Source organism: Dreissena polymorpha, chromosome 12, assembly GCF_020536995.1.
Source record: "Dreissena polymorpha isolate Duluth1 chromosome 12, UMN_Dpol_1.0, whole genome shotgun sequence".
NCBI classification, from domain to species: domain Eukaryota; kingdom Metazoa; phylum Mollusca; class Bivalvia; order Myida; family Dreissenidae; genus Dreissena; species Dreissena polymorpha.
The window spans coordinates 20469451-20483692 of NC_068366.1; the positions used below are offsets into that span (position 1 = coordinate 20469451).

General features: G+C 35.4%; 1 protein-coding gene across 4 annotated transcripts in view; it reads right to left on the bottom strand.

Moving 5' to 3' along the window:
- LOC127853932 (androglobin-like) overlaps positions 1-14242 on the bottom strand; it is a 171806-nt gene that overhangs the window by 155548 nt on the left and 2016 nt on the right. For 2 of the 4 annotated variants that reach the window (XM_052388789.1, XM_052388786.1), the window contains exon 1: positions 7838-7978. The exons of the other annotated variants lie outside the window; for them this stretch is intronic. In XM_052388789.1, coding sequence (XP_052244749.1) covers positions 7838-7965 — 128 coding nt within the window. In that variant the 5' untranslated portion in view covers positions 7966-7978. Of the gene's footprint in view, positions 1-7837; positions 7979-14242 lie in introns of those variants that run through there. 4 annotated transcript variants of the gene reach the window in all.

A 14242-nucleotide genomic window follows, 5' to 3' on the forward strand; every position in this document is an offset into this window, starting at 1 on the left:
AACTATATTATAATCGACCTAGTATGCATAAATGTATACTTTTTAAACTAATACTAACACTGCAGTTCTAACTTAACTCGCGCTTGTAGTGTAAACATGGTTTTTAAACGAGAACCGAGGCATTGAATGCAAACGTGCAGTAATATAATGGCCTTAGTGAATTTTTAACAACATGTTATATACTATTTTGGTATTACTATGCATGTCCTTATTGCTTATATATTGTCAATTCCGTATATATAAATATGAATTGGACTTGTTCAAGACATATGAAGAAACTTCCTATTCTGTTCTGTTTTTGTTCATGTATATCCTTAGTTACGGATATACAGATTTAAATTAATACACACTTGTAAAGATAGTTTAAGATACTGATGATTGGGCTCATCTTAACTTTTGTTAATTACGTTGACAATCAAGACAAATACGCCTTGCTCCGAGGAAACTGGGTTTAATGCATGAGCTTTAACCCTTTGCATGCTGGGAAATTTGTCGTCTGCTAAAATGTCGTCTGCTGAATTTGTAAAATAAGCTTTTTCTTCATTTTTTTTTCAAAGAATACTATCAGAATAGCAAACAGTTTGGATCCAGATGAGACGCCACGTTCTGTGGCGTCTCATCTGGATCCAAACTGTTTGCAAAGGCCTTCAAAATTCGGTTCCAGCGCTTAAAGCTTTAAGTGTCGTCCCAAATCAGAATGTGAAGTCCGCTTTTAGTTTTTATTGTGTTAAGGAAGTATCTTCCCAGCGAATGTCCAGCTTAAGCGGAAATTGTCGTCACTGATCAGCCTGTGCGAACAGCACATGTAAATATGGGACGCACATGGATGCATTAAACCCCGTTTTCACAGACAGCGGCTGAATTGAAATGATTAACAACCAAAGATAGTGTTTCAGCAACGAAAATGCTCGGACAACTTGGCGGATAGTTTCCTGCATGAACAACTGCTATTATTTTGAACGTTTACATTTTCTGCTGTGTCGTCTCATTTACTATATGAGTACCTCATCGGATTTGTTATAATATGCATATAATGTATACAGGACATATCTATGTAAATGCAAGTATTGGTAAAAAACAAACAACGACCGGAAATAACAAACAAACTGAACTTACGCAAAAATGGATGCGAGACCCATGTGAGCCTTTCCCAGCTTTTTAAAAGCGGAAGACATTTTACGCGCGGCCCTGTCATTGGGCACTCCCTCATTCTGGTCGTTCAGCAAAGCGGCCTTCGCTAGATCCGCGAATCCCGGTGACGATCCGACGGAACCGTCGCTTAGACGCTTGTCCGTGAGCCGATCGGAGCTCCTCTCCACAGAGACGGACATCCGTTTCAGAGAGCGCCATGCGTTCTCGTTCGGAGTGGATTTCGCGTCTCCCTGTTCAGCCTGTTTGCTCACTTTCTTTAGCAGCCCTTTCATGGTGCCTTCACCCATGACGCTGTCACGCCGCGCTGACGACGGTGACTGACTACCGCTTGGATGCGGCGGCGCCGGGTCGTTACTTGAAGCACCTTTACTGGCCCCGACTAATTTAGCCCACGACATTTTTTTGTTAATTTACAAACAAAACTCACAAAAAATACATCATCAAATAATTTGGCACCGCGAAAATCATTGCATCCCGATGTTAACACTCATAAACTGAATCACATGGTTATAGGCGACTATTCTGAAGTTCTAATTCCAACTTCTGCCAATTGAATTTCACTTTATTTATTTCGTAATTATTATATTGTAAAACAACAACAGCACAACAAAAAAACACTACCAAACTGCGCAAAACGATGACACTTTCAATGAATATTCTAAAATGAAAGGACACTGACAACACCCGCCAAGTAATAACTCATACTAAGATCCCGCAACCGTAGTGTTATAGCAGGATCACAGGCAGTCCAAACGCCGTACTGATTAATAAACTCTCATAAGCTATATCAAAGACGCGAAAGTAGTTCGCCGTTGCCGGACACCAATTATTAATATGGAATATTCGAAGGGTGATAGGTACTTAGACAAACACTCGAACCTCCCGACGCTCTTCGGCTCTTGTTCTGTGACAATCATCGGCCGATCGGATTTCAAACAAATCAAAACTTCTGCACCTAGAAGTAATCCAGCTTAAAAATATTGACGCAGCAATTGACCGGCGGAGTATGTAACTGACTTAGTCCACAATTTAAATAAAGTATTTGCTCGTTCCGTTCTGTTATTTAAGCCGCGATGTGACCACTGGATGTCTCGCAGTATTTTCATTAGTGTCAATAGCAGTTTTCGTTGTATTTTATCATTGAGCCGATCAAATCATGTCAAATTCCATGTCATGAGGAAATCGTACGATATCCGTTCATATCAATCCGTTATTTCCGCCTTTTTGTAAAGGAATAAAATACTGCTACGGATAACACATCAAAATTGTCCAAGAATAAATCTCGGGTCTATTCAAATATAGACAAAAAGGTAATCAGCTTGACTTTCTGTTTAATTGATTGCATGTGATGACACTTTTATTCACGCGTCTCGAGGTGACTCCACCAACACAGTTCATTGAGCTCTATCTTGATCTTTCTCAGTACGAATAGTTATATTACTTTTTTTCTTTTTTTAAATTTTAGTCATTTTATGCACTCGTCTTGAAGTGACGTTACCAACAAAGATTTTTTTCCATATGAAAAGTGAAATAAAAAAAAGAGTTAAAATATTGTGTTAAGGTTAATTTTTATGAAGCACAACATTTAATAATGCCCTTACTTTCTTGTTTTTCATGTATAAGAATGTTCCGAAATTAAATTATGTACAAAATCACTTATTTTGAGCAAAATCGAATGTAATGCACAGCGAAATGGAACTTTGAAGATAAAACTCGTCTTAAACACTTCAGTAACGTACAGTACTGATTGCTTTTTACTATAATTTCGAGAGAACAAACACAAATGTATTAATAATTGGTGGCATCTTGTCGAAAATGTGTTTGCTGTCATGAACAACCAACAAATGAAATCAGATATACACGAGCAAGGACTACGATACCTTATGTAAACACCGGTAGTACCAATTAAAGGCCATTTCAAAGAGTCATATGATATATGGGAAGTTTCACTTTGCTGTTAGTTCAAACAATTTCATCAAAGAGGCGATGAGAGAAAAAAATAGAGGGGTTATTAAAATTATCCGAAAGGCCCCCGTATAATTGGCAGGAAATGTACAAACGTTGAGCAAATACGCAAATGAGGTTAACTCTTAATTATGGCTACTTAAGGGTAATTAAACAAAATGCGATGTTTTGAGCTACAAACAAAATAGAAGATGGTTAACGTCATGAAAGGATTCCGAAGTAATCACTTATCGAATTTTCTCAACTATATGAGTCGTGTTCTGAGAAAACTGGGCTTAATGCATGTGCGTAAAGTGTCGTCCCAGATTAGCCTGTGCAGTCTGCACAGACTACTCAGGGACGACACTTTACGCTTTTATGGTAGTTTTCGTTTAAAGGAAGTCCCTTCTTACCGAAAATCTTGTTTAGGCGGAAAGTGTCGTCCCTGATTAGCTTGTGCGGACTACACAGGCTAATCTGGGACTAAACTTTACGCATATGCATTAAGCCCAGTTTTCTCAAAATGCGACTCATATGATTCAATAGGGCTGTCAATAAATACTATTATTTTACCTCGTGATCGATATTCGTATTTCATTGGCTGAGCCATATCACATGCTTATCGTGAATTTTGTCCATATGAGGTCGGTACCTTTCATTTTAGGTTAGTAACGTTTATGACCTCACGGAAGTAAACACGACGATAATATAAATATATAGTATTGCTTTCTTTTCACTTGTTTTCGTCTTAATGCTTAGGAAAAAGTGGTATTTAGTAATTACACTGTGTATAAAATTTATTAACTGACCCTGTGTCAGACATTTAGGGATCAGAAAGAAGCCATGTAAATAATAATATCCTAACGTTCAACAATTAATTTAATACTTTTCCATTTATAATTTATTATTGATCGATAGGCAACGATCTGGATTTCTGTTCCAAAAGCATGCACGACGCTAACGTGCACAAGCGACGTTTACTAGCCAAGTACAAGAGCGACATAAGTTGCTTATTCACCGCTTAAACAGCAATAAATGGTGTTATTTAATAATAGAGTTGTGTGAACCACCTCTCGCATAACCGAGTAATAGTAAACCAGCGTGCGCATAAAACATAATTTTCAATATACTTTATAGACGAACCCACAATATTTCAATTCTTAAAAATCCTATTCATATGTTCGAACATATATGTTTTAATACTGTAATACCATTTTCTTGTTTGTACAAAAAAGATCGGCGCAATCAATCCTGCAATCACTTGGTGCCATTTTCTGATTAACATGTCAATTCAACGGTGGCTTGGCAAAATGACGAAGAATGAAACGTTTCATCGTTAACCAATCTGTGTACGGCAGTACGACACCACCCTGACGGATAGTCAGACGTATCAAAATGGGTACTTTATTTAAGGAACCAAGACGTTTGGTTGACAGCGAAACGTATGACTAATCCATCGGTGCTATGTTTAACAAAAATAATAGAATTATCTTTTTTGTATAATTTAAAGTCGACGAGCTGTATCGCGTCGGGTTGCTTTTGCTACTTCACAGTAATTGTTATTAAGTGGTGTACGCATTTCTGGTTCCTTTATGGACACTATATGAAAGCTCTAAGCACTTAATAAGTACTTTCATTCAACGCTTTCAGGACTTTATCGAGCATCTTTTGCAATCCACACCAGAAATAAAACAATGCGACAGCCTTATGTATGTAGCAATTTCTTAGGTAAGCCTTCTCTTTGGGTCTGATTAATTAGAAACAACAACAACAGCAACAACAACAATTAAACACACACTCACACACGTATTTCCTATCAGGAAGTAACTCATGATGCTTCTATGAGAAATCAGCCATCTCAAGTTTCCGCTGGTATGCTTAGTCTTGACATTAGCCCTTTGCATGCTGGGAAATTTGTCGTCTGCTAAAATGTCGTCTGCTGATTTTATAAAATTTGCATTTTCTTCAATTTTTGTCAAAGAATACTATCACAATGGCAAACAGTTTGGATCCTGATGAGACGCCACATTTTGTGGCGTCTCATCTGGATCCAAACTGTTTGCAAAGGCCTTCAAATTTCGGTTTCAGCACTGAAAGAGTTAGTGTGTTGATGGAATTTCAAGCAATTGGTCATCGATAACAGGCCACACAAACAATGAACGTCAATACAAAGAAATCGCATTAAGGCCTTACGTTAAGTCATTTGACAATGAGGAAAGAAATTGCAAGCTTGAACATTGTGTGAAGTCATCATCAGCTTTTCAAATGTGTAAACGCATTCTATTTATGGCAACGTTTAAAATTATAATCTCTTTAAAAAGTGTGTTAAGTCAATCTCTTTTTTTTTAAAGAGTGTTAAGTCTTTTTCTTTTTGAAAAGTGTGTAAAGTCATTTTCTGTTTGACAAGTGTGTTAATTCATTGTAAGCTTCACACGTGTGTCAAGTCCTTACTAGCTTGACTAATGTGTAAATTCAATTTATGCCAAGCGTCTAGAAAAAAAGGCATTGGCAAACAGTGTAGAACCAGATGCGGCGTCTCATCAGGGTCTGCGCTGTTTGCTTAAATGAATGTCTGTAAGAAATATTCTAAATATAGAAATAAATATAATAGACATCCCTAATATTGGAAAAAAATGATCCAATTTAGAAGGATAGGAGAGTCCACTAGGCATAAATGGGTTAATAAAAAATAGAACCAACGTGCCAGTTTTAGATCTTATCCAAGCGTACGCTCAAGACCCGTCGGAATCAATCGTTGATGTAAAACAACCTATGTGGATTAAAGAGCTAACTAATACCATCACAATAACATTTTGAATGTGAAACAGTTTATAATCATCAATATATACAATCTATAATCTATGGAGCGCCCCTATCCCTCATTGTGTAACATATAAGATTTTTTTCATGACGTTATTAATCATATTGACATCTTCATTGTATGTAGGCATATACATACGTTATAAGGTTTAATTTATCAAAATAGGTTCCATTTTTCAGAATATTTGAGAGTGAAATATTAATAAAGCACGGCTTTATTATCCGCAATTTAAGGTCACTTTAAAAATCGTAAATATAAACGATTCTATTGATATGCGTGATTTAGTGTAACCTCCACCTAGTTGAGAGTAACCACCCCTAAAACCAACTGAGTCGCCTCTTTGATTGCACCTTTCAAGGCTTATTTCAGGAATTTCAAGCATGCCAATTAAACAAATGAATGCAGTTAGACAATTTCAAATTATTCTGAGGAAAATTTAGACCAAGCATTTTACCAGCAGCAGCAACAACACCTATATGTAACTAAGAGATGATATAACATACTAGTATTCAGACATTGGATGGCCGCAATATCTATACACGTGTTTATGGGATGTGAATATACACGAGCCTTGTTCTGAGAAAACTGGGCTTTATGCATGTGCGTAAAGTGTCATACCAGATTAGCCCGTGCAGTCCGCTAATCAGGGACGACTCTTTCCGCCTAAACTTGAAAATCGGTAAGGTGGGACTTCCTTGAAACTAAAAATACCATTAAAGCGGAAAGTGTTGGCCCTGATTGGCCTGTGCGGATTGCGCATGCATTAAGCCCAGTTTTCTCAGAACAGGGCTAACACATTTCAAAGCACAGGTAGACACTTTATCTCAATTATATATTTTCCTTAATTTGTTTATTCCAAACGGAACATATTCAATTAGTTTATCCTTCATTCCTAATTAATATTCTTGTGATCGTTGTGTAGACGTTTTGATATCCGTCGCAATTAAACCAGTTTGAATCTAAAAAACATAAAATATACATCAAGTTTGAGATCGTGCAAGTTGAAATCCTATATGATATTTTTCTTTACAAACGTTAAATTAAATTTAATCAGTTCAAGCTCATTTGAAGGGCATTCGTTGCAGTGCCTTAGAAACTGACTAAATAATAAAGTAACACTACCGGAATAAGCGGATCAAGAATATTGACAAATTGCTTTATAATTAAACAAATATTTGTAAAGACACATGCCAGGAACACTAAAGCATTTTTAACACTTCAATTTGTCGGACGAGTTATTTCGAAGGGCCGTTTGATAATTCGAGTGTAAGAATAATGATGTTCCAAAACGATTTTCCATTGAGTTTAAAAACATAATTTCCTTTAAGTTGTACTGTTTAGATAGGAATTTGCGTGCAAATAGATAAACATTTAGCGTTCATCTGCTATTTTTGTGGGTTTCATTAGCTTACAAGTCTTCGTTATTTTGAAGTCTAACAACTCTAAATATCACTTCTATAATATCTGCAGGCAAATAATCAAAGCATAATTAAGTTTTGACCTTTTTATACAAATGTTAAGGCAATATTTCCAGCCTCAATCTATAAAACTGTCTTTGTGAACATTTTGTCTGCATGTAGGTGATATTACACTTATAACGTGTATAAGAAAATAAGACAACTGCGCGCTACAGAAATCCCAAAAGAAACCGATATAATGCGATCACCAGTATACTTGCCTGAGCCTTTTATACAGTTACATAATATATAATTCAGATGAATACAGTTGCTTATACATTTCAATAGTGTATACATGAATCATAGTCAATAAATTATTGTCTATTGTATAAATAATTTCCTCCGATCAAAAATATAGTATTAATTGTAGGTTAACTGTTGAAATTGAACATAACTCGTGTAATTTCATATTAAACTTATCTTATAGGAAAGAAGTATATGTTACACGTATATGTTTACTCACTGAGTGGACGATCGTCGTCGCCGGTGCATATCCGGCGGCTGTAGCATGCCGTCGAAAGAACTTCGCATTAAGCTTCCCCGACGGCTTACCGCCGGCGATATCATTAAGTTATCTGACTTGGTGGACATTCCGTATTTTTTAATTAACACACACACACACACACACACACACGATTATCCGGTAATCTTTAACAGTTAGTATGGAAGACCTTATAAATCCATTTTTTCACTAATCATCATATGCACATGTAACTAATACTGATTGATTTCTGAGGATTTCTTGTGTTAAACACACAGCTTAATCGCCTTAATTCGATTTCCTCCTACTGTTCCATCACAATAAGTGACAGTTTCTGACCGCCCGTTGTGATTTTTTTCAATACATTTCTCCAATTCATCAGCGGTTCTTTATTACATTTTAAAAGCCTTCATATTTCTTTCATGCAGTTTAGGTATCGCGTTTCAAACAAACCTGCTCAGATAAAATCGCACTAATTGACGATTGCCCCCATAATGGCATGAAAAAACAAACACGATTTGTAAAGTTAATTATTTAATGTGCATGTTTCTATAAGAAATTAGTTTATAATTCGTCAGTTTGCTTTCTGAATCCGTAGTTTTATTTTGTGCAGTAAATTATTACTCGTCTCTTTATTTATTTTCGCGTTTGTTTTGCAGTTGACTATGCTTTTGCTATGGGTTTGTATGCCTTAAATGACGTCCATAATTGGGTTTATAGCCCAGTTAATTCGCTCGTTGATCTCAATTATATCGTTTTGTGAATTTTGTTGTAAATCAGCGAATAACACTCCTTGTAAACTAAAACACCTAAATATGCAAGTCCAAAATTATTACTAAAGCAATTTAACTACAACAATTATTATAAAACGCCCGATTTCTGGCTCTTAAAGTTTGTACCAGTGGTTATATTAGCTATTGAAAGTGCGACACCACTGCGTTTGTTATCCGCACAGGCTAATCAGGGACGACACTTTCCGCTTTTATGAAATTTTTCGTTTAAATGAAGTCTCTTCTTAGTAAAAATCCAATTTAGGCGGAAAGTGTCGTCCCTGAATAGCCTGTGCGGACTGCACATGCTAATCTTGGACGACACTTTACGTACATGCATTATGCCCAGTTTTATCAGAACACGACTTATATTATTTTACCGACTAACACATAACCTTCGAAGTATTTGTTCATCTCGTGTTTTTGTGACAATCCCACATAGTTTCCTAAACGAACATCAAGACCCTCTTGATCACAGTATTTTACTACCACAGAACGAAATGCCAACACGTGCTTTACGGGAGATTTACAGCACCATCATAATCATGCGGCATGATTTCGAAACATAATTTTTATGAAAACATGTTGACGAAAGATACATTGATGCACACTTGACATTTCCTAAAGAAAAGTTCTAGATTACCGTATTTTGTACAATTATTAGTTTATATTGATATAAATATCACGACTGGTATATTACATTACTTGAAAAAGTTCATTTTAGTATATTCGGTAATAAAATTTCGCGATGTGAAATCGAAAGAAATCTCCACGCAGAGTTGTCGTTCCTTGCTCTCACATACAACTCTGCGAAAGGCTCAGCATGCCATATTGCCCAGAAACTGGGCAAAACCGAACACACGTATTCAAATTATATTTGATTTAGACTTTTTAGGATCAGAGGCGTAAAATAATGAAATAGTAATTTTAAATTTACGATACATCGTGCAAAAACGTGCGAGTTTTAATGCAACTCTCTGGAACTATTGTATTGCCCATTTACGCAGATCGAATCATTCCACGCACTTAACAAATGTAAACAACTGGACATAATTTTTATTGAGTGACGTTAGGCATTGCTTCGATGTATGTATGTATGTAGGTTTGTTAACATAAAAAACATATCAATTTTATAATAATTAATTAATACTTATATAAGATATTATGGTATGAGATGGTTTTCTTTAATGCAGTGAATGTAATGTAACCTTCGTGCAAGAGATTGTTTAGTATACTGTAACCTCCATGATGAACGCTTGGAATGATCATGACATGAATGAGACGCTTTCATAAAAATAGTCCATTCTGAGCCCATCACAGGTTACAATATACTAAATACTCGTTTCATGTAGGGCTGTACTCTCTAAAAAAATATCCTAGTTGACCCGAAGGCATGTTTTACATCTTAAACTATTGTTCGGGTTTTATCTTTCGGAGATAATGGTAGGGCATAAATAGGTGTTCACGACCGAATCCCTGAAATATGATAAACTTGGAGACTTTAGTAAAGCATTGCACTAAAAAAAAGGTTACATTCCACTAAGAAACGGCCGAAAAAAAAGTTGCAAAAACAGTCGATTTTGATTAGCGTCAAGTTCTTTTTTGGTTTGATCATGACATATCTTTTTTATTGCATAAATCGATTCCGCTTAGAATGGCCTTTAAGAAAAGGTATGGTTATGGGGGTCTCTATGTGCAAAATGTTGCATTTATTTTCGCTCAAAGTTGTCGCTTTTACATTGAATTATATAGGAAACTATTTAGTATATTGTGACCTCACAGAGGTGAATGCAATGTAACCGTCGTGCAAGAGATTGAAATCGAGGTCAGAGGTCTAATAATTGTAAAAAATACGGTATTTTAGAACATTTCTTTTTTCGTCATTCGTGGTTGACGGTACCTTTTAGTATCCAATACTGGGCCACGCCACAACAATGCACAGTAAAACATGAGTTCTTCTGCAACATTGTTGTGTGGTAGAAAGTGCGACGTCAAAACATTTCTAAGGTTTTTCTTACCAATACATCTTAATCTCTTTTTGCTTACACGAACATGAAATAAGCTTTAATTAAAAACAAATATGTTTACATTCACATCCACCCTTGTCTACTTAGTCGCGCCAAAGCATTTAAATGATACTTGACTATCTAGTACAGCTTTGAAATATCACTGCAACACTACTTTCTTGCCTTTCAACGCCCAGCATTGCGGTACAGTTTGACCATGTGACGTCAACAGTGAACGCATGTAAATGTGTTTTTTTACTTTATTTAAAGTACTGAACCGAACAAAATATTTTACTATGCATTCCGAGCATAAGCACGCCGAGTAACACAGTTATACATGTGAATTTCAATCCACTTTGTACATGGTAAGACATTTACAGAAATAATGCTAAAAGAAAAATTTAAACTAATCAATTCGTAAACACTAATATCAGTTACAGATGTAAACAGTCATACAGTTCCCCATACATAATTTTGAATATGCGAGATTAATATAGCTGTATAATACACAGCTTCGCACGAATGCAAATATTGGTGTTGGTTGTGAAGTAAAATTCATTTCATGCGCTTTGATTCAGGGGTTGTATATTGGTAATGAAGATATCACAGTCCCCTGGGTGTTCAACAACAGACGGTGACTACCATATTGACAACGGATCGGAAATTGATTATTGTCGTGATAATCAAGTTCTATTATATCTATGTGTAAGAAAGGGAAGGGAATCAGAATTAAGGAAATGGTATAAGGAGGAGCAGTAGAATGCGAAATTAATGTAATCAGAACTTAAACTTAAACAGCAACAACATTTATACTATTTCTCTTAAATCATTCCATCTATTAAACAATATTTCTTAAACAATATCGTTTTAAGGTACTTGTAAATTGTTTTTATTTGTAAGTAGTATTCGTAGGGTGCATAGCAGCCAAGGAATCACACTATCCTAACCGCGTCGAAATATCCGAATACCCGAAATTTGAAACGATTATATATACTTTGGTGTTTTTTTGTAAGTGATCCATAGACTGTTAAGTACAAAGCAGGGAACACAACTCACATATGCAAATTAATTAACATGAAATAAATGTTTTTTTCCCCATATTTTACTTTGAAATGTCATTATGAAAAAAAGACTACAATTCTTATTAATGGCTGCATTGTTGACGAGTACTGTGCAGTTGCCAACGCAAACTTTTCCTGGGTTACTTAGCTAGGTTAGCTTTCTGGTTTTCTAGTACGAACTACCAGTAAATGACAACTTGACAAGTGCCTTACTTGATTAAGATGTAGCGAACGAATTACCATGAACGGAATCATGATCGAACTCGCGATCTTCAGATTTGTAGTCCAGATATGTACCTACTGAGCTAACCGGTCCGGCTTTTAGATGTTTACTAATTTAGATAAAACACTGCTATAATATCCTCCAAAGAATGAAAGTCAAAACCACATATTAAAATGGAAATTATTTTATTAATCTCAGCAAGTTTAGTAAACCTTTAAAAGGTGAATTATATAAACTTGTGTATATAACTTTTTTCTTCTAGGTACAGTGTGCTCCAAAAAGTTACCACGTTCTACATTAATTGTATTGAGCTAAAAAAACTTATATTCGTGCAAATGCCTTTTCATCGACATGAATTAATGCTACAGGCGGTAGAGCTGGTGCGTTTTAATTGTGTCGAAAGTAAACCTTTCGAGTCCTTGTTTATAAACAACTGATACCCATTAACTGGTCAGTAGTAAATTTCGGTCATTAACGAAGTCATTGTGATTGTCTGCATATAAAATGAATATCCTCCTTTATTTCCTTACATTTGCATTTTTTTTTTGGTTTCACAGTTTCGTCATAATACATCATATGCAAGACTCCCCATAAAACATGTTTGAAATAAAAATGCGTGTTTGTATGTAAGATGTCATAGCGATACAAGTATTACGTCAACTGGATGCGCTTGCTCATAATCGAACGAATTTATGCGCAACACAAACGGAAAACACTATTACCACAACATACTACTTCATAGTAATTTCATGCCATGCACAAGTGAATTAGTTCAACACTTACGAGCTACGTCGTCTGAATTTCATCACTTCCGGTGTCATCTTAAGCAGCGTCGATGAACGCTTGATGGTCGCGCCCCTTTTACCATAGAAATCCGAGGACAATGCAGCTCCTACGTCAACTGAGCCGGTCTTGCTCATGTTCAAACGAATGTATGCGCAACGAAAACGTAAAACACTATTACCTTAAAGTAATTTCTTATAGTAAGTAAGAAACGTCACCGAATCATTTTTGTGCACCCAAAGTCCTGTTATTCAATTTATGCATAACAACACCGACGAGTCTCGCTGTTGTTTTATCTGCAACCTCAGATTGATTTGTATCAAGTATTTAACACATTGCATCCAATTAACGTGTCCTTAAATTCAATCTTTAATTAAACACATTTTTGAATCTCACTATTGTCTATAAATCCAGATAAAACATACAAAATGCAACAACCTAATTCAAGCCCCATATTTATTTAAGTTAGCCATCCCTTTTGGTCTTTCACTTTTATAAAATACAACCACATTTAGAAAGGAAGTAACAATGCATGTTTATTTGCTAAATCAGCCATCACAAGTTCTCAGAGTACGTTTAGTTTCTTAGATTCAATTCCTTGATCGACAAAAAGACCAACGGCCACGGTTAATATAAAAAAACATCAAACGATGTACGTCAATTCAAAGAAATCGCCTTACGGTTATAATGGCATTGTCAGCTTCACAAGTAAGCGGTTCACACAACAAATTGAAGAGACAAATCCAAACGTAAATCAATTGCAAAAAGGTTAGGTCGAGACAACTGAAATTACATAAACATCAAAGGGCAATAGTGTTCATTTATTTCTCAAATATCCAGAAATGTATATATGTTGTAACATAATACAATAAATGCATTGCCATTTTTATATATTCTGATCCAACTATGTTGATATATTCGACTTCTTGTAACATCTTTGTAATTGTACATGTTCGAACCCGTAATGTTAACGCAGCTATACTCAAAAGAGTCAACATTTAGAATATACGGCACGGACAGCCATATCCGATGCAGTTTGTACATGTATGAATATATGCGTTATTAATGCTACAAAACCTCACAAAGTAATAAATAGGCTTTGATATATGGTCTATCTTACTAATGGCAAATGACTTTTTGTTTATGGGATCGTTCCTCATAAGTTTGTTACTTTTCTGTTGCTTTTCTTTGCATCATACAATTTAATACAGTAGTAATTTTTTTATAAGATTTAATTTTTTTTTTTAATTTTCTATTTGATATGATGTGCCTATTTTTAATAACTCTGGACCAATATTGAGGTTTGAATTACAATAAAACCGGAGTGAACACTAAATGCATTGCAACGTCGATCACACATTAAACTTAGACATTTCTCGTCCTCAAATAGGTAATTAACATTAAAGTTTAAAAATCAAATCTAGCGAGTTTAGAATCAATAACATTCAACATAACTCGTTGGTATTAGGGACTCTATGTTTTTAAAGCAAACTAATATAACCACTTAACAATTTAAATGCAAAATGTTATTCATCATGCTTTGA